General features: G+C 50.6%; 1 protein-coding gene across 4 annotated transcripts in view; it reads left to right on the top strand.

Moving 5' to 3' along the window:
- DCAF6 (DDB1 and CUL4 associated factor 6) overlaps positions 1–18,441 on the top strand; it is a 71,538-nt gene that overhangs the window by 46,051 nt on the left and 7,046 nt on the right. For 3 of the 4 annotated variants that reach the window (XM_037035269.1, XM_037035271.1, XM_037035272.1), the window contains 4 exons: positions 5,001–5,118; positions 9,623–9,738; positions 10,789–10,875; positions 11,094–11,421. In XM_037035269.1, the coding sequence (XP_036891164.1) occupies positions 5,001–5,118; positions 9,623–9,738; positions 10,789–10,875; positions 11,094–11,421 (649 nt within the window). The remainder of the gene's footprint in view (positions 1–5,000; positions 5,119–9,622; positions 9,739–10,788; positions 10,876–11,093; positions 11,422–18,441) is intronic. The other variant, XM_037035270.1, reaches the window with a different exon arrangement.

The raw sequence follows: 18,441 nt of genomic DNA on the forward strand, positions 1-18,441 counted from the left end.
GGGTGGGAGATCCGGAGGAGGGAGAGAGTTTTTAGATATTTGAAAAACAGAACAATGGGACCTTGAGACTAACTGAGTCACAAAGGACAGGAAGGACGACGTCTGCCTGTTTTGACAGCCACGGGTAGCGGGGCATCCGCCAGGGTAGAGCTTTCAGGAGGAAGAGCCTGCTCTGAGGGGACGAGGGCATCCCCGTGGAGGGGCTCCGAGGTGGCTGGGTGGGTGTGTGACCCGGGAAGTCCCCAGGAGGCCCTCGGAGGTGGTCTGCGAGGACACAAGTGTCCCTTGGAAATTTAAAATTTTAATGGCTCACTTTACTGAAAAAACATTTTCCTTTTAGTAATTACATACACATTACTGAACTGGTTGTTTGCAACTGACGTTTGTGCTCGTTTACCTTGGGTTGTTAACAAAAGCACAACATTTGAGAAACAAATTTTGGACCTGCCGTGCATGAAGTGTGTCTTTTCAGATTAAACACGGTCACCAAATTGAAGTTTTCTTTTACTGATGTCACCTTGACAAGATCGCGTATTTGACATAGCCATTACATTGACTCTGGCAGTTCTAATTGTTACTAATAAATGCCTTATGGTGGAAGCTGTATTAATGGGGAATGTAAGTGTGATGAGCATTACAGATGGGAAGTGACAGTTCCATGGGGAATGTGAGAGGTTCTTCCTCTCTTCTGGTAGGGCCCAAGGGAGGCGTCCCCGAAAATAAGACTATCTGTGGGGATCTGAAGGCTGGTCAGGCCGCGCCAGGTGAAGGGGGTGTGAACAGTGTGGGCCGAGGCCAGAGGGGTCGCCTTTGAGTGGCTGGAAGAATCCAGTGGGGCTGGAGCGGGCCACGCCGTTGAAAGACCTTGGGTTGGGGGCCGGGTTGGGAAGGAGCTTCTGGGTTTTCTGTGGAGACATCGGGAGGCAGGCGGAGGGTGTGAGTTGGGGAGTGTAGCCCCACCTGCTTCATCCAAGGGGGGGTGGCGGAGACTTGACTGGAGACTGACTCACTCAGGAGGCTGTCTCAGTGGCGGAGACGTGGGCCTGGGGATGGACGTTCGTTCGCCAGGCAAGATGCGGAGGCCCGGGAGACGCGCCAGGTGTGGAAGGAGCCCATGTGCAAACCTAGCTGCCCAGACAGCGTGTCCTGTGCCACTGCGGGCACACTTCATTCCCTGTGCATCTCTGAGTGCGTTTCGTAGAACCACAAATGAACATGATTTCAGAGTGGAAACGCTCAGATAAAATGGTATGAAAGCATGCATTACTGAAAAAAATTAATTTGTGGCTCCTCTCTGAAAGTCTAGGGAGACACCTAATTAAACAAGTAAAGTTAAAAGAGGCTGCTTTCAGACTATAGTCCAGCCCCTATTGAAATTTCTAAGCCAATGCTGTCACCTGACAAAAGAACTTTTGTGGCATTTCTGGAAAGGGCCTTTAAGTGTAATACTGGCCATTGTATTAACAGTGGTAGTCTGTAGCCAGGAATCTTACGTTGTGGACCATTCACTTCCAAGCCTGGAGAACGAGGTCTGTCCAGTGCAGGAGGTTGTCCTGATTGCTCTGTGGCTGTTACCGGGCTCTGGAGCCTGCGCTTTACGCCAGCGTCGCTCGCCCTGACGGAGAGCGCTCTGCCCAGCCGCCCTCGTCGCTCGTCTTTAAGGACCGCAGTCATCAGGCAGGTAGAGTGGCCATTGGGAACCTTGGCAGTGTCCCCGAAGGCCTTCAGAGGGGGAAACAGGTCGGACTCGGGGTGTCCTGGAAGACAGCAGGGCCTCCCTGTGCTCTGAGGCCAGAGTCACGTCCGGCTGTGGGACTCTGTGAGCCCCAGTCCTGCGGCCGCAGGAGGACACGACCACTTTGAGGAGCAGCAGCAGGAACAGTGGCCGCTCCTTAATCGAAGTAGTTTTCTCTCCGAGCAGTCTTATTTTCCCCTTTGTGTTCAAGTCACGTCCAGGTCAGTGGGGTCTGTGGGAACTTCGCGTTGCAGGACACCTGGGTGACTCGAGAAGAGAAACCCAGCTCGGCGGTTTCGTCCTCCGAAACGTGGAGGCGCTCGCGTGGATGCAAAGGGGGAAGGAGGACGCACGGCTCCCGGGGCGCGGTCGTGCCCAGCACGTTTCGGCTGCTCGTCATACGAAGGGGCCTTCTGAGTCGGAGACCCTTACAGCGCTCAAGTCAGAATCTCTGCTCCTGAAGGGAATCTTTGAGTAGTACCGTGTACCCCTGCATTACGGGAGCAAGGCTTTCCGCAGTAAGGGTCCTGGACTGTGTTTGCTGATCTGACTGCTAACAAATAGAGCAAATCGGGGAGAATCAGTGTGGTTACAACTATTCTTTTTTCAAATTCAGTAGAAATGAAACGTAATTTTGTTCTTTAAAGTAGCTTTTTCTTAGATGTTTGTCACAGAATGCATTTTTATCAGAAGCAGATTGTGAATTAATTCCCCAGTAAGCCAGGGGTCTCTCTCTGAGAAGATCCAGTGGGGTGGATTGGAGCCAGGCGAGGGTGTGGGTTCGAGACCCGGGAGCTCCTCCTGCTGGTGCCTCGGTCTGAGAGAGGGCTGTGCTCTGCGCTGGTCACAGGGACCTGTGTGTGTGCAGCGTGAAGGGGGACCTGGACTCGGAGCCCAAGGTTCTTGTAGCTGACAAAGCAGAGCCTTCTACTTAGACAGTGATGGGCCCATTTTACATGAGGCTGAGCGCTCATAGCAGCTTAATCGAAGAATTCATTGGGGGAAGGGAGGGAGAAAGGGGGGAGAGAAACATCCATGTGTGGTTGCCTCTCATGCACTCCCTACTGGGGACCTGGCCCGCAACCCAGGCACGAGCCCTGACTGGGAATTGAACCCACAAGCTTTTGGTTTGCATGCCCAGTCCACCGAGACACACCAGCCAGGGCTGAATACCGCTATGTTTGACATGATTTACAATGTATAGATTATATTCATGAGAGAGTAAGTGGTAACTTTGTAGTAGATACTGTGAGGAAGGTTTTCATTGACCATTGACCGTCTCAGGAAGCTTTTGCTTTGGGGTGGTGTGGGGTCCAGTATATCTAAGTAAGATCGTGTCCACCCCATTCTCACCTCTCCGCGGCTGTTTCCTCCTTTTCTGTAGTCGCAGCACATGGGCGTCTGTAACTTGTCTCTTCCATTTCCTTCCAGAGGAGAGTTCTGATGTAGTGGTCACACTTCACAGGCTTTTCATGACTTCCCCTCCTGTGACACAGGTCGATCTAGGATCAGCCCTGGTTTGTTTTGTTTTTCCCCCTTCACTTTACACTGAACGTAGCAAAGCACTATGGGAACTGTTGGGAGGTAATGAAAGAACTAGTCCAGTCCCACCTCTGAGTTTCCCCGAGTCTCTCGTCTTCACTGTCCCCACCAATTCCAGACGCCTGCAGGTGACCGTGGCTTTGGCAGCAGCGGGGCCAAAACTTCAGGCCCTTAACTGAAGAGTAAGGGAAAACTATGTGCACAGATGATTAAGAAACAGCGAAATTTTCAAAGATAGTCCAGGAGGATAGAGATTTTAAAAGTCCCATTTTTTTATCATTTTAGGTAAGCTAAAGGTCTGTTAATTATTTAACCAGAATGCCATTTGGTAAAATACCTCCCTCCAAAACACTGCAATAGCGAATCTTTGGAAATTGTACGTGGCTCACTCACTTCCACGGCCGTTTGGTCAAGGCCGTCACAGACGTGGTGCAGAAACAGCGACTGCACCATTTGGGGGATGAGCTGTAGACTTCATTCCCCTTTTTATTTTCAAGTAGAAACCGATGTTGTTGGAGAGGGCCCCTCCCAAGGCAGAGGTAAAGGCGGTGTTGACATCAGCCTGGCTTCTTGCCTGTTGGAGAGAACCTTCTCCGTTCTGCCGCGGTGCTGCTTCGGAGCCTCGCGAGTTGTCCGGCCTCAGCACGGACGCCGGAGCCCGGGTTCTCTGAGGTCCCCTCACAGCAAGTGCACCCACGTCTCCCGGCAGGAGGGGGGAGGCGGAGGCCCTTTGTTGCAACGTACGCCTGAGAATCACAAAGCCAGAGCTGTTTGGGTTTTACTAAGTCATTACTGCCTTTGTTGTGTTTCGAGACAAAGCTTATTTTCAGTGCTGCTGTATCACTTCTCGAACTGGCATCAAGAGAACAGGTACATCCCGGAAGAGCTTTCTTTCCTCAAGGCACTGGCAGAAGTGACACGCTGATTATGTGGCAGTTTGCGCTCCCTGTGCGTTTTAACGCTCCCCAAGCTGGTCTTCACCATAAACAGAGAAACTTCAAAGCCCTGTGTAATTTTGTCCTTGAATAGCCATGTCCTCTTGGGGAGCATGGCTTTGAAGTGTTATGTATCAGTTCCTGTAGGGTTTCTAGATTTTATTTGCCATTTTACAAAAGTTTTATTCATTGAAATAGATGTATATCATGGAAATCACTTGTAGATTCTTATAACTTAGTGGTCAAATTCCTTAGAAGATCAGCCAGGAGGAGGAGGTGAAGTACCCCAAACAGGATCAGAACAGAGAGTTTTAGAAAATTACACAGCACACTAAGTCCTGCCACCCTCTCCCTCCTTGTAAGTGTGAATGTGAAAGAATTTTCTCTCGGGGCCCTCGCGTCATCTCGGTCTCGCCGGAGGAGCCCATGGTGGTCACTCTTGGCACCGTAGCAACTGAAGCAGAAACTCCTGAGCATGTCTTTTAAGTAATGTGTACCATTGCATGCCGATACTCTTTGATTCCCTAATGATGAACTAGTGGTTCTCAAATGTGTTTGACTGCCATCTGCATCCAGGGAAGCCGTGCACCCAGAGCTAGAACGTGATGCGGTGCCGCTTGGGGGTGTGAGTGTTTCTGCAACGCTTGCCCTTGCACTTGATGGGAGAACCTTAGCAGATGTGAGAATTATGAGCAGGACAACCTAATTTAAGTTTTAGAAATTTTAGGAAATGTCATCTTTTTACTGGTGTCAGAGACTTTTTCAAATGTTTTAAACGCAATTTTCAGATAACAGTAATGAAAAGCTGAGCCCCCAACCAGGGACAGGTGAACCCGTTTTAAGTTTGCACTACAGCACAGAGGGGACAACCGCGAGCACAATAAAACTGGACTTTACAGACGAATGGTAAGTCCGCGCTTTTGTGAGCTGTTCTTGGCCATGTTGTAGGACTGTGTCAGATTCTCTGTGTAGCACCTCACCGTCTGTCTCGTCTGCTGCAACGCGTGCCCCGGCGCCGCTCGGAGAGCTCGAGGAAGCGGGTTCCGTTGGAGGAGCGGTCGGCCCAGAGCTTGCATTCCTGAAACTCCCCAGGTGATGCCGATGTTGCTGGTCTGGGCTGTTCCTCCCGATAGAAAACGCAGAAGATAACAAGAGTTCGCCAACTGTAGACTAGTGTGAAGATAACAAGCCTAGAGCTTTTTCCAGTCCTGCTTCTGTGTGTAGATACGTGTAGATATGTGTGTGTTGATTTTTGTTTTGAGCTGTAAAACATCATTTTAATCATGTTGGATATACTCTACTCTCCCTGCATTTATTTGACTTAACTTGATAATAAATACTCACAGGTTACTAGTTAGCTTTCGTAAATGCTGTTGTATGAGCTGCATAATAGCTGTCAGGTAGAGGAACTTAACCACCTCTCTTTAAATCAGGTAGAGATGTTTAACCGCCTCTCTTTAACCAGGCAGTGACTCTGCCTTCCTTTTCTAATTTACCCAGTATGGCTGCAATGAGTATCTTTGTCCACAGGCTTTCCCCTGCCTCTCAGAGCGCTGGTGTGCGGTGTATTGCGGCAGTGAACTGTGTCTGGGTCAGAGACACTGCCGGACCGTTTGTAAAGGGTCTTGTGTCGTCTGCCCGGTTACAGCCACATGAGAGAGAGCACGCTTGTGCAGTCTCTGGGCCGATGTCCAGGGTGTCATTTCCTTTTAACTTGTATATTTGACTTTAAAGAACATTTGTTTCCATTTAATGATTGTATAGGTTCTCCTTAATGATGTTTCTGATTTTATTGATTGATCATTACTCTCGTTAAATCTTACTCTCTAAAAAAATTCAAGTTACATGGGCTTTTTATATCCTTTCCTACTGTCTTGTGGGCTTCTGCTTCAGATTGCCTCCAAAATCTTTAACTTGAATGCGTTACTATTACTATATTAGTATTAATACAGAGATAATATGATCTTTCTTAATATATAATACGATCAATTATATAGTACTGTAATCACATACTATGTATTAATTATGTCAGTCATTTTATAACCAATGTGTTAATTATACAGAATAATGTATAATTATTATTCTACATAATAATATAGAATAATAATTATTCTGTATAATTAACATATTAACACAATTACATATTAATATAATTATATGTTATGCTAGTATAAATATAATATGTATAAATATGATGTGGCTATATATTGCTTATTAACATAATTATCTGTTCATATATGGTCATATTAATATTTATGTATTTCATTTGGTTTCCATTTGTGTTTATGTGTGTATGTATTTTGTACTAAAATCTTTGGTTAAGTAGCATTTCTGGACATAGAATGCCTTCCATGTTTCAGAGGCTTGTAGACGCGAGGAGTGAGTCAGTGAAAAAAAACAGACTAAACGTCTCTGGCCTGTAGGAGCTCACGTTCTAGTGGGGGAGACCGACGCACACAGGATAAACACGTGAACTGTGGGATGGGTTAGAAGGTACTAAGGGCTGTGGCAGGAAGGGGGGCAGGGGAGGGTGGCTGGCGGGCCTCAGGGAGGGGCAGCATCTCTGGAGGGTGAGAGGGAGGGGCCGCACGCACGTGCGCACGCGCATGCGCAGCCGCAGCCAGGGGAAGGAGTGGAAGGGGTCAGCATGGGCTGTTCAGGAGTAGGCCCTCGATGTGCCAGGGTCTGCGAGAGAGGCAGTCTTGGTGGCCGGAGCGGGTGCTCGAAGGAGGGAGCAGGGGCAGGTACGGTCAGCCGAGCAAGTGAGGTGTGGCTTTGAAAGGACAAGGGACATGCTGTGGCTGGGCAGACGTGGGCCGTGGGTAAGAGCCAGGACGTCAGATGGCAGGCTGTGGCGTTAGCGAGGCTGGAGGTGGCGCTGTCTTGGACCAGGTTGGGAGCAAGGGAAGTAGTGAGAGGAGACCGGGTTCTGGATGTGCGTTTGGAGGTACGGTCGGTAGGGTTTGCTCACGAGCCCCCATGTTTGACCTCTGCTTTTTAAAGTCAGGGTGTTCATGGCCTGTTCTTAGTGTGTGATTTAGGCTCACAGAAGATTGCCATCCTTACTCTTTTGGTCTGTTCTCGGCTCATCATTCTGGACCGAAGGGGCAGATTTCTCATAGAGAATCTCATTGGAGCACTGTTTTTAGAGAAGAGTGTGTGGTCCCACTCTTCCTCTGAGTACTACTTTTCCTTCCCTAGAGACTAGCCGTGAATTACGTTCTCCCATTCACCAGTTTCTTGTTTCTTCACCAAAGAAGAAATTCGGGTTTTTTTCCTGATCAGCAGAGGATTCCATACTCAGCCTTAAAAAATTCAGGAGAGGATGCCCCATTTTCCATCTCTGCCACCACGGTGTCTTGCCCCCGGCGTAATTTCTTTGATGACCGATGGGGCCCACTTAGTAGAGCCCACTAAGAGCTTAGACCCTGAACTTGACAGTTGTTGAACCTAAGTCCCAGTTCTCTCTCACCTGAAGACGGTGCATTCAAGAGAAGCTACTTCAGAGGCAGTTGTAGGCTTAGCAAGACGATGACGTGGGAAGAGGACATTGGTCTTAGCAACTGATGCCCTGGAGACTGGGCGGCACTCACCGTCTCTGCACATCGCCCTTCCCGTCCTTGGTGTGGTTCGCAGGTTCCCACCTCGGTGCTTTCTCGTTCGTGCTGGCTTAGAAGAGGGCGTTGTTTGTTGTAGGGTTAGGAGAGGGTAATACCATTTAACTCCCATTTTCTGCAAGTACTTTCCCAGTTTGTTGTCTGTGTTTCAGTTTTGTGGTAAGTTTCACTTATGGTTACAGCCTGTGAGCTCACGCTTAGAAAGGCCTTATCGTTCCCAGGACCAGGGGCACGTTTTCTCTTGTTTTTCCTCTTATAGTTTTATGATTTTATGGCAAAAATTATATGTTTAATTCTTCTGTAGCTTTTTTTTCGCCATATAAAGTGTGCTGTGGAGCTACAGCATAATTCTGATCCATGGCTGTTCCTCTGTCCCAGGACCATTTACTGAACAGTCTGCTCATTTCTCTGTGGCTTAACGTGCCACGTTAACGTTTGCTAAATACATTGACTTGGTTACTTTGTCTTTCCAACTAATGGCTCGATTCCTGTGTCAGTGCCACAGTTTCCTAATTCCTATAACTGTTACACGAGAGCATTTATTTATGCCTGTATCATAGCTTTCTCAATGGAAAAAATAGGATTTATATAGCATGCTAGTTTCTCTTTACTAAAATGGCTATATGTTTATTTCTGGTTAAAAAGAAATGCAGGTTAATTGCAAAAAAAGTAGAATCTACAGAAAAGTATGAAAGAATCGCTGGCACCAGCCCTTCTGAGATGACACTGCCTGACACTCTGGACGCAGACCCGGTCAGACAGACATCCTCATTCAGAATACCATGTGTGCATGGGTGCCCTCTTCAGAAAATCAAATTCACTTTTGCAGTTAACCTAAAAGGGTTTTTTAAAAATAAAAGCTTGGCCAAAAATTCATGATAATTTGCAGTTTACCAAGTCACTGCTATTTGTTTATAATTACTGTTCTTTAAGTTACCCTATCTCTTAAGTTTGGTTTCCTTCACATCTATTCCAAATTTGACAAACTATTGCATTTCTGTGAATGTGATTTTAATCTGAGTCAGAGTGTTGTACATTTTCCTCTGTTTTTTTTTCCCCGCTCAATTCACCGCTTACATTCTGTGATACCATGACAGGTCCGAGAATCCACACAAAACTTGTTGGTTTAAGCCGGCCGAGCGTTCTGCTCATCCCAGTGCTCACTGGTTCTGCTCGTCCCAGAGTGCTGACTGTGACCATTGGCAGGCGGGCACCAAACTAAACCAGAAGCCACCCTGGGCATCTGCAGACCGTGGTGCCCGGTCACCTGCCACGCTTGGGGCACAGCCCAGACTGGGAGCGGTCCGCAGAGCGCAGCTCGCAGGCCGGAGGCGTGCCGGGCCCTTTCCAAAGCACCGCTTCAGTGGTGCTGTGTGGAGTTTGGTACAAGGAACGGCTGAGTCGGAAAGGGCGTCCCATCCAAATCTGCAGAATCCTTAGGGCTTTGGATGGGGCCCAGCAGCCCTGGTGAGGATGAGGAGGGAGACCATGTCATTGCTATGAAATTCAAGACGGGGATTTGTAGAAATGTACAGACAGTCACAGAAGTGCTAAAACAGTGAGAAGTGGTCCTTTGTGGTTTTAAGTCTCCTTTCTAAGATTGAAGTGGATTAGAGTTATCACCTTGATTATTACAACTGATGTTCTGTAGGTACTGTTAGAATAACGAATCCTACATTTTTTCTGTAGCCTGAATTTTTGGAACTACTACTGTAGTTGTTGAATATAAAAATGACCCTACCGGCCCACTCTTAGTAACCCCCTGGGGGCCACTTGCCTTGTTTTGGTGACAGGAGCAGCACCTCCTCCAGCTCTAGAGGGAGCGGGGCCCACGGCAAGCCTGAGGGGCTGGAGGGGGCGCCGGCCCCCCGGAGCTCAGAGCCGCCTGCAGCGGGAGATGGCGACACGGGTAAGCGCGCTGAGGTTTGTCCTCACACCGCCCAGCGTGGGGCGCCCCCCGCTTGCCGGCGCCCTCAGTGGTGCCCTCTGGTTTCTTGCTCTAAACATATTCCTTTGCCTCTAGTCTGGCTATTGCTATTGATAAACAGTAACAGGCACAGCGGGTGGGGACCATCAGCATTGCAGACGGGCGTCACGGTGCCCCCCAGGCCCGTCGGCAGACACAGAGGCCAGGAGACATGGCTGTCACACCAGCAGTGTGCACAGTGGGCTTCTGAGTGTCTGCATTTCTTTGGGGCCTAGGGGCTGGTGGAGGGAAGGGAGGAAGGGGCTTGAGCTGACTGGGCTCTGACTGGACCCTCTCTTTCATGGGGCTTTTCAGAACCTTTTTCTAGAATGTTCTGATGTAACTATTGTATGAAAGAGTCTGAAACAGTAGATTCTCCATAAATGCTTGATAAATGAAGGAATAAACGAATTCTGTTGTGAAACAATGAGTGGGTACTTCGTGTAACAGTTACAAGAATTAAACATGTGAGACAGCTTTCCACTGAAATAAGCAGATGTCAGGTGAAAACACTGGTCTCTCGGGGTCTTGGAGTGAAGTCCCAGAATCAAGTATTTTCAGTGGACAAAGCAGAATTTGAAGTAGGCCCAGCTTTCCTGTCTTCATGATGGCTCAGATGATACCAAATGCATGTTCAAGGGGCCAGAGGACACTCAGTTTTACGTGTAAACTTTGGGAAGTTTAGAAAACAAGCAAGGTCAAGTGTGCCAGCTGAGAGGCATGGTGTGCAGTGCACACACCAGAGGTTGTCGTGTGGAGTCAGTGCCCAAAAAGCGGGGCTTCGGGTAGGGCGGGCGCTCGTTCCCCAAGGGTGTGTGCCCCACCTGCTGCGGCCGTGGGAGTGGCATCCAACCGGGGAGCTTCATCCCCGTGGTGGCTTCTGTGACCCCGAAAGGGTTAAGAACTACTTACACATGAGAAAGCTGGAGTATTAAGTGGGTGGCTGTTTTTATTTAAAAGGTGTGTTTAATGGTTGTTTGCTTTATCTCCCAGCAGCTCCCGAGGAGCCCTCGGAGGGCGGGGCGGTGTGGCGGGATGGCCCGTCCGCAGAGACTGCAGTGGCGAGCGGGGCGGGCCTCGGTGAGTTGCCGCCTCTGTAGGCAGCTGCTGCGCGTGGGAAGGCGGGGCCCTCCCCGTGAGTCTCTGGGGAGCTGGCTCGTGTCCCAGTGGGTGTGCTGCTGAGGTCTCTCTGTCCAGGGAAGCTCGACTTTTCATTAGAGAAGGTCTGTGTCCGCTGTGCAGTTAGGTTCAGTCACTAGGGCCCCACGTGACCCCGGGCCGACTTTGTGTTCTGGCAGCACCGTCAGACCAGCGCGCAGCTGAGCCTGTGGACTCTGGCACAAGCGAGAGGGACGACTTGGACCCCGAGAGTCCGGGCAGGGCTCCGGAAGACACCGCTTTGTCTGAGAGGGGCCGGGGGCTGGCAGTGCCCGAAGGAACTGGTGCTGAGGCCTCGGCCCGGCAAGGCAGTCCCAGCCCCGAGCCTCTGTGTCAGACGGCGGCCATCGGGCCCACACTCCCCGAGGAGGCATCAGCTACGGACTCTGCTCTCCAGGACACAGATGACAGTGACGACGACCCGGTCCTGATCCCAGGGGCCAGGTATCGAGCAGGACCTGGTGATAGGTGGGTACATTTTTAAATAACACGAACTGTAAAAAACATAACTCACAAGGCTTTCTCTGATGTCACATAAAGGAGTCTCTCCGTTTTGGACAGTGGCTTCCTCTAGGGGCGCCTCAGTCGTGTGAATGCACAGGACCCTCCAGACTGGACGTCACGCCACAGAAGGCATCAGTGCTTCTAGCAGAGTGTGCAGTAAGCGGGTAACTGAGTGTCGCAGCTCTGTTTCCCCCACACTGGCCACTGCTCAGCCTGCGTGTTGGGGGAGAGGGGTGGGAGGGTGCCCCCAGGTTGTATATGGAGCCAGGGCTGTATTTAGCTGCTACATCTCCCTGTGCATGTCCTGGCCGTTGCCAGGTTCTTGGATGTTTTCACTATCCAGTGTTTTTGCTTTCCCGTTGACCCCGGATCAGCATGGTGTGGCCCTAGTTCTCGTTCTGAGAACATGGTGTTCTTCTTTGATGTCTACTGAACTCTAGTGACTTAATTTAGAAGATGAAAAATTACACCACATAACAAATAGAACCACAATAAAGAACTGAATTGCTAACATGGTCACGTACTTTTCCCAGTTTTCATTTTATATGATCACAAGACGTATTTTATCTTTTAGTTGATAAAATAAGTCCGTGAAAGTCCATTGCATTCCATGCTCTTCAGGACCTGCTGCTACAGTTAGTGCCCCCGGACCTCATGCAGCTCTGCCCCCTTTCAGAGAATCGCGTGGTCCCTTTAAAATCCTAGCTCAAAACTGGAGAAAGGACTCATGGACAGGGGCAACAGTGTGGTGATTGCTGGGGGCAGGGGCGCTTAAGGGGACTAAATGATAATGGAAAAATACAATAAAGATTTTATATATATATTTGTGAAGAACTAAGAAATAAAGTTCTGGCTCACATGGGAGAGAAGGAGCATTTCCCCTCCTCCTGTGCTCAGAAGGCCGCCATCGGCGGGCTCCCCTGCTGACTCCAGCAGCGGGCGCTCCACCCAGAGCACAGACCTCCCGTGGGACGGTGACGGGCACGCAGTAGTCACCGGCGCCACGGCTCAGGTCGGAGTCCTGGTTGTCCCTCTTCCCACCTGCATTGTCTCGTGCAAGCCTCGGTGCCCTTGTTTGTAAAACGGGGTGGCGTTTCTCTGGGTGGTCCAAGTTCTGTGAGAGTCTGCCAGTCGGTCCGTCACGGGCCCGGTCTCACAGGAAGCACGAAGCAGATGATAGCTGTGTCGAACCCGTGGCTCTGTGGCTGCTCGCACAGCAGTCTCGACAGGAGGGTCCCAGGGGGACAGCTGGGAAGCGAATGCCCTACAGTTCGGCCAGGCCGCCTTCCCCTCTGTGTCGAAGGACCATCTTCCCTTTGCCGTGGGCCGTGTGCTCGCTCCGCGGTGGCGCCGTTTGCAGACGGAGAGGTGCTCTCCCACCCTGGGCCTCCCTGCTGCCCGCACACGTTAGTCCTCAGCATCCTCAGCACGTGTTTTAGACCAACAGCACTGGTCCCCCTCTCTCCGCACCCAGAGGGAGTCCCGCAGCACGTCACCGCCCCCGAGGCCTGCGTGCGAGGTGACCATGCATGGCGAGTTTTGGAGATAAGAAGGTTTCCGAGACCCAGGGCACAGGGCTGGCGTCCGCACGTGCATTCAGCCTCCACCGACTGTTGTCCGAGTGGACACACGCCCTTGTTTTTTCTGTACTTACACGACGAAAACGGTACCAGGTGGTGGTGGTGGTGTTTTCAAGCACAGCAGTATAACGTCGATGAAAAAGAAGGACTTGGGGGAAGAGTGGGTCTCGGAGATTCCGGAACTTCTCCAGGTTGTATTACCCTTGCTCTGGAGTTGCTGCGTTGCAGGGACTGTCCCTCTACTGCACTTCCTCACTTCTCTGTCGTCTTCGTAACATTCAGATGATTTGCATGTGTGAGGATTCTCCTAGGGTTTGGATCTGCCTCTGACTTGGCCTCTGCTGCCCTCGCAGACCCCAGAAGCCCAGGCACTGAACGAGACGAGCAGAGTGTTCGGCGGGGGGCAGATGGTCAGGGGCAGGAGCCCGGGCTGGCCGGCGTGCGAGCTCTGCTGAGCTCAGGCCCTCGCGCCGACTCCAGGCTTCAGGCTGCCTCTGGGCCTGCGCCCGCCCCCCTGCTTTTCCTCTAAACTGAATATCCCAGGATGGTCTGTGTACTTGGCAGAGGTGGGTAGCCCTGGTTTGCCCCGTGTGTTACTTCGTTTCAGTCTGTAGGACGTAGAAAGTTTGGTGAAGAGTAACAGGAAAGTAAAATTCTCACCCTTCGAAAAAACTCAATTTACTGACGAACAGAGGAGTGAGTACATGCGCGTCTTCTAAGAACCTGGAAAACAGTTTGACTGGATTTCTGCGATTAAACGCCATGTTCGGCGCGCACGGACGTGACACTGAGGTGGTCCTAACCGGCATCTCGCCCCCCCGAGCCTTTCTCTGACATTTGCGCTCTCCTTCTCCAGCCATTTGGCAGAAGCTCGTCCGTGGAGAAAAGTCTGCCTTCTGGCTTTTATCTGAATAATTTGAAAAGTTCCTGACTTTAGGGGGAGATCTCGAACTACTTGTATGAAATACACTTGTCAGATTTCCGCCCCTTTCTAGGTGTTCTTTACCCTGAGACCACGGCCCATTGGTTTTGCTTCTAAATTTGGAGAAATAGCTGTGTTGTCTTTCATTCTAGAGAAAGTTTAAGAAGTTTTGCTTTTTAAGAGCACGAAAAGAATCCTTGTAAAGAGTATGATCTTTGAGAATTTGCTTGTGAAGGGACAAAGGGTCCCAAAGCCCTGTTGTAAAAACCACACCTTTCAGCCCTCAGAGTCTCAGGACACGTTTCACACTCGGGTAAAAGTCCCAGCAGAAGGGTGAGCATCCCAACGAGGATCCCGTCAAGGTTAGTGTGGTTAGGGCTGAGAAATGGCCCGAGAATTAAAAATGGTGAAAGTATGGGCTTAGAGCTGTCCTTGAATTTGCATAAAGAATTACGTAGTGGATCTCCTACATTTTTTTGCCCCAAATTTAATTTTAAAAAAGAAAACTTTATATCTAAGGCATTTTGGACACGTATTTAATAAAAATATCAAAACAGTTCTTTGCAGTACGGAATAATGATTTCTCTTTCAAGCTCTGCATCCTAATAATCTGAGTAGCTAAGTGTGCCATGGCTTCCACTCTGGCTGAGATTGAGCAGGAGATGGAAACGTCTTAGAAAATAAAGGCCTTAACATCTAACACAGCTGTTTGTAAGTGGGATGCTCTTTTCATTAACTCCAGCTAGTCTCGGCGTAGACGGAACCGGGACTTTGTACAGCAGAGGCTGTTACGTAGGTACCTTTATAACCGTTGAAAATGTCCCCATTTACAAATGTGAGAACTGGTCTCAGCCCGGGGGCCGCAGGGCGGCGGGGTTAGGCCCACGAGCGTAGGCGCCTGCTCCTCACTCTCTGCTGGGTCAGTCTCAGGGAAAGCGAGCTAGAGCCTATGGTGAAAGGCCTCGCCTGGCGGGCATCCCGAGTTTCAAACTGTGAAATCTATGATCCCCACGTATTAGGTCCCCTTGAACATGGTCTAGGGCGAGAACAAAGAACGTGAAAGGAAAACTAAGTTGAAGGAAGAAGCCATCAAATGCACACTTTCCAAGCACAGCACTCGAAACCCCAAGGCACACTTGGAACAACAGGTGTAAATGTGCACGCGCAGGAGTGTGCACCTGGTGGTTCCAGGTGCTGGGTCAGAAACACATATGGGCCTGGGGGCGGGGTAAAGGGCAAGGGCTGGCCGTCGCGCGCAGGTTTCCAGGGGGCCAGATGCGTCGTGGGACAGACGGTGTCCAGTGGGGGGGGGGGTGGGCCTAGTGGGCAGCTCTTCCTCCTGGCAGACCCCAGAGGTGCTTTGCTCTGAAAAAAAGACAGACATCCGAGTAAGCTTCCTGAAGAAGCCTTATGTAGCCTTGAATACTTTCAGTTACAGACTCAAAGATTCAAGATACAAACCCATATTGCCTGTTAATGACTTTTAAAAAGTATTTATTTGTGTAGAAATTTGGTTCACTTTACCTCCTCTGAAGGCCCAAGTTCATTTGCTATGACTTGGCCACCATCTAGTTAGTTGTCATTATAATCACGCTGTCAGTGTTTCTAAACATTTCAAGTTCATTCTTTATCAAAGAGGATTGCAGAGAAAAACAGCGGTCACAAGGAAGGAACGAGACCCTTGGGGTGTTACCAGCTCTGTGGCTGGCTGGCTGTGTGTTGTGCGGTCCTCTGGTTGGGGCAGAGAGTCAGCTCGGGGCTTGGTGAGTCACCCCCCAGGGAGAGCTCGGCCTGGCCGTGGGGCCCCTGTGGGCCCTGTGGACCCGAGTCCCCGTAGGTCCCTCTGCTCTGTAACAGGGTTAGGTTCTAACCTCTTCAAGGGGATGGGGGGGGGGGGCGAAGGGGAGAGCAAGAGACTTCACTCTGGGCGGTGGGCGCCCGACGCAGCGAGCAGACAGTGCTCGGTCTCCGTCGCGCCGTGCACTGCAAGCCTGTGTGACCCGTGAACCAGCGTCACCCCAGCACGTTTTTCAAAAATGATGAAGGACATTAAGTGCCAGGTCTTCCTTCCGATCCATCTTCTCCTCCGTGTCCTCACACACTCAGTTGAACGGCACCGGCCTCGCCACACCCCAGAGCGCAGAGGGCTCTGGGTGGGTGAGCCTGCGCTGGGCCGCGGCACTCGTTGCCTGCGTCTGTGGCGTCCGCGAGTGACTGTGTTGTGTCCCCTTCACTAGATTTAATGTCAGAGGAACCACAATAGGTGATAGAATAAAGAGGTAACTCAGTGTGTGCCTTCCTTGTTGTTGTTTTTATGATGCCTTTGCCAGGCGCTCACTCCCACCGCCAACCGCCCGTCCTATTAACAGTTACTGCTCCCCGGGCTGACCGGACGCTCAAGTGCTCGGCGTTGCGGAGCGGGTCGCCCCGCACAAACTACCTCTGGCTGCGTGCGTGCGTGCGTGGGACTGGGCCGAAAGCAGCTTCCTGTGTGTGTGTGTAACCGATGTTCTTATCAAGTGTGTCACACAAAGGAGCAGCCACGCCCCGAAACGATGTGCTGTAGATGGTGGTCCCTTGCTTTGGGGGTTTTACTGAAGAATGCAACTTACAGTTTTGGGGTTTTTTTTTAAACTTGGGTGAGATGACAGCACCTTTTTGTTGTTGTTCAAATACACCCCTTTTCCTTGAGATCAGTCATGAAAGATGGAGTCCAGTCTAATTCTGTGCATGGGTGTAGGATTCGGTTTTTCTAAAAGCAAGCTGCATTCCTATCAATCCCTTACTTTAATGAGGCCCCATGTCAAGATGACACATAACTGTGAAGCACGGTCACCTGGAGACTGATAACGGGCACCTTATTAATTACATAACATCATTCAGGTGACCCTCCGTTCCATTCTTACCTGTGCCGGAACCAACCCGGGACCAGATTCTGGTGGCGCGTGTCCGTTACCTTCCTAAAACACAGCGGAGGAAAAGCGCCGTGTTGAGCAAGCGCCTGGAACGCCGCCGGGGTGGGGCTCCCCTGGGAGCCCAGAAGGGAGGGAGTGAGCCCCAAACGGCATGGCTGTAGAAGAAATCCCGTGTGCGGGCCTGTTCCCGTGACAGTTCCCAGGTAAACGTCTCCAGGTTATTTTTGCTTTTAGGCTGGTGTTTTCAGGCTGTTTTAACATTAACATATGTTTGATGTAACTTTCTGCAAATTGGTCTACTACCAGTGACCACTTTCTAGTTAAATGACAGAAAAACGGAATTTGTTTCAGGGCTTTTTGATTTTCTGGTTTATTTATACCTGTTATTCCAAGTGCCCCAAGCGAGTTTCTGCTCTAGCAGTGCAGACCCCAACTGAAAAACGCCCCGCTGCTCCAAGTGAGTCTCAGCAAGGCCAGGCCGCTGATGTGGAGGCTGTTGAGAACTAACCAACGGAGGGGGCAGGAACAGCGGCCCTGACCCGCCTACACACTCGCACACGCGCGCGCGTGCACACACACACACACACACACACACACACTTAGAGTGAATGAGAGTAGACCCACCCTCTCCGCCTCGGTTACTGACGTCTTACACAGAGATTGTCGGGGGAATTTCTACAGATAAGGCCGTTTTTTCCTGCCCTTGTTCCTTAGACCTATTTTGTCTCCCACTCACTTCCTACCTTTTGTGGTTTTAATTCAGCATTTTATGAGTCCATTTTTTCTCCTTACTTGGTGTAGCAATTATACTTTTTTTTTTTACTTCTTTCAGTGGTTGCCCAAGAGTTTGCGATACACGTTTACAGCTCACCCAAGTCCCCTTTGAAAGGGCGCCGCCCCACGCCCCGGGCGGTGCGAGCGCCTCACCGCGGCGGAGTGCGGGCTCCTTCCCGCCTCCGCGCCCGCTGCCACTGCCGGCCACCCGAGCGCGACGACGAGCAGTTCGCCATAAGAGGGCGCTCTCCCCGCTCTGTGTGCAGCCGTGATCCGTCTCCTCGCTAGCGAGGCTGAGCCCTCCTACGTGATCATTACTGTTCGTGCCTCTGTAACTTTCCCACTCGCGTCTAGAAGAACTGGTCTTCTAGTCCTGCGATTTTCTGTTGCGGTGTTCGTTCTTACTGATTCATAGACTTTTTGTATACTGTGGGTTTTTCATTTATATATGTCAGAATGCAGGGTTTTAAACATTCAAGCTAACAGACTTATTATTATACACTCCCATGGGGTAGGACAAGTTTCTGCTAGTAAGTACAGCGGTCCGAACAGAGCCCCCTCCTGCCCCTCAGCCCCACCCCGCTCTGCCGTTGCCGGCTCCCCGGAGAGGCAGCTGCCTCGCCGCGCCCGGTCTGCCCCCGTTCTGCCCCGGCCGGGGAGCCGTGCGCGCAGACTCTTGCGAGGTCGCCGTCCGCTGCACGTTAGGAATACGCAATCCCCTGTTCTCCACTGTCTGTCCTTGGCCGGGAACATCTTTAAACGAAAATCTCAAAACACAAGTTCACCCGTTGCT

This window comes from Sturnira hondurensis, unplaced genomic scaffold (assembly GCF_014824575.4).
Source record: "Sturnira hondurensis isolate 20B ecotype Veracruz unplaced genomic scaffold, ASM1482457v3 Scaffold0022215, whole genome shotgun sequence".
NCBI lineage: Eukaryota > Metazoa > Chordata > Mammalia > Chiroptera > Phyllostomidae > Sturnira > Sturnira hondurensis.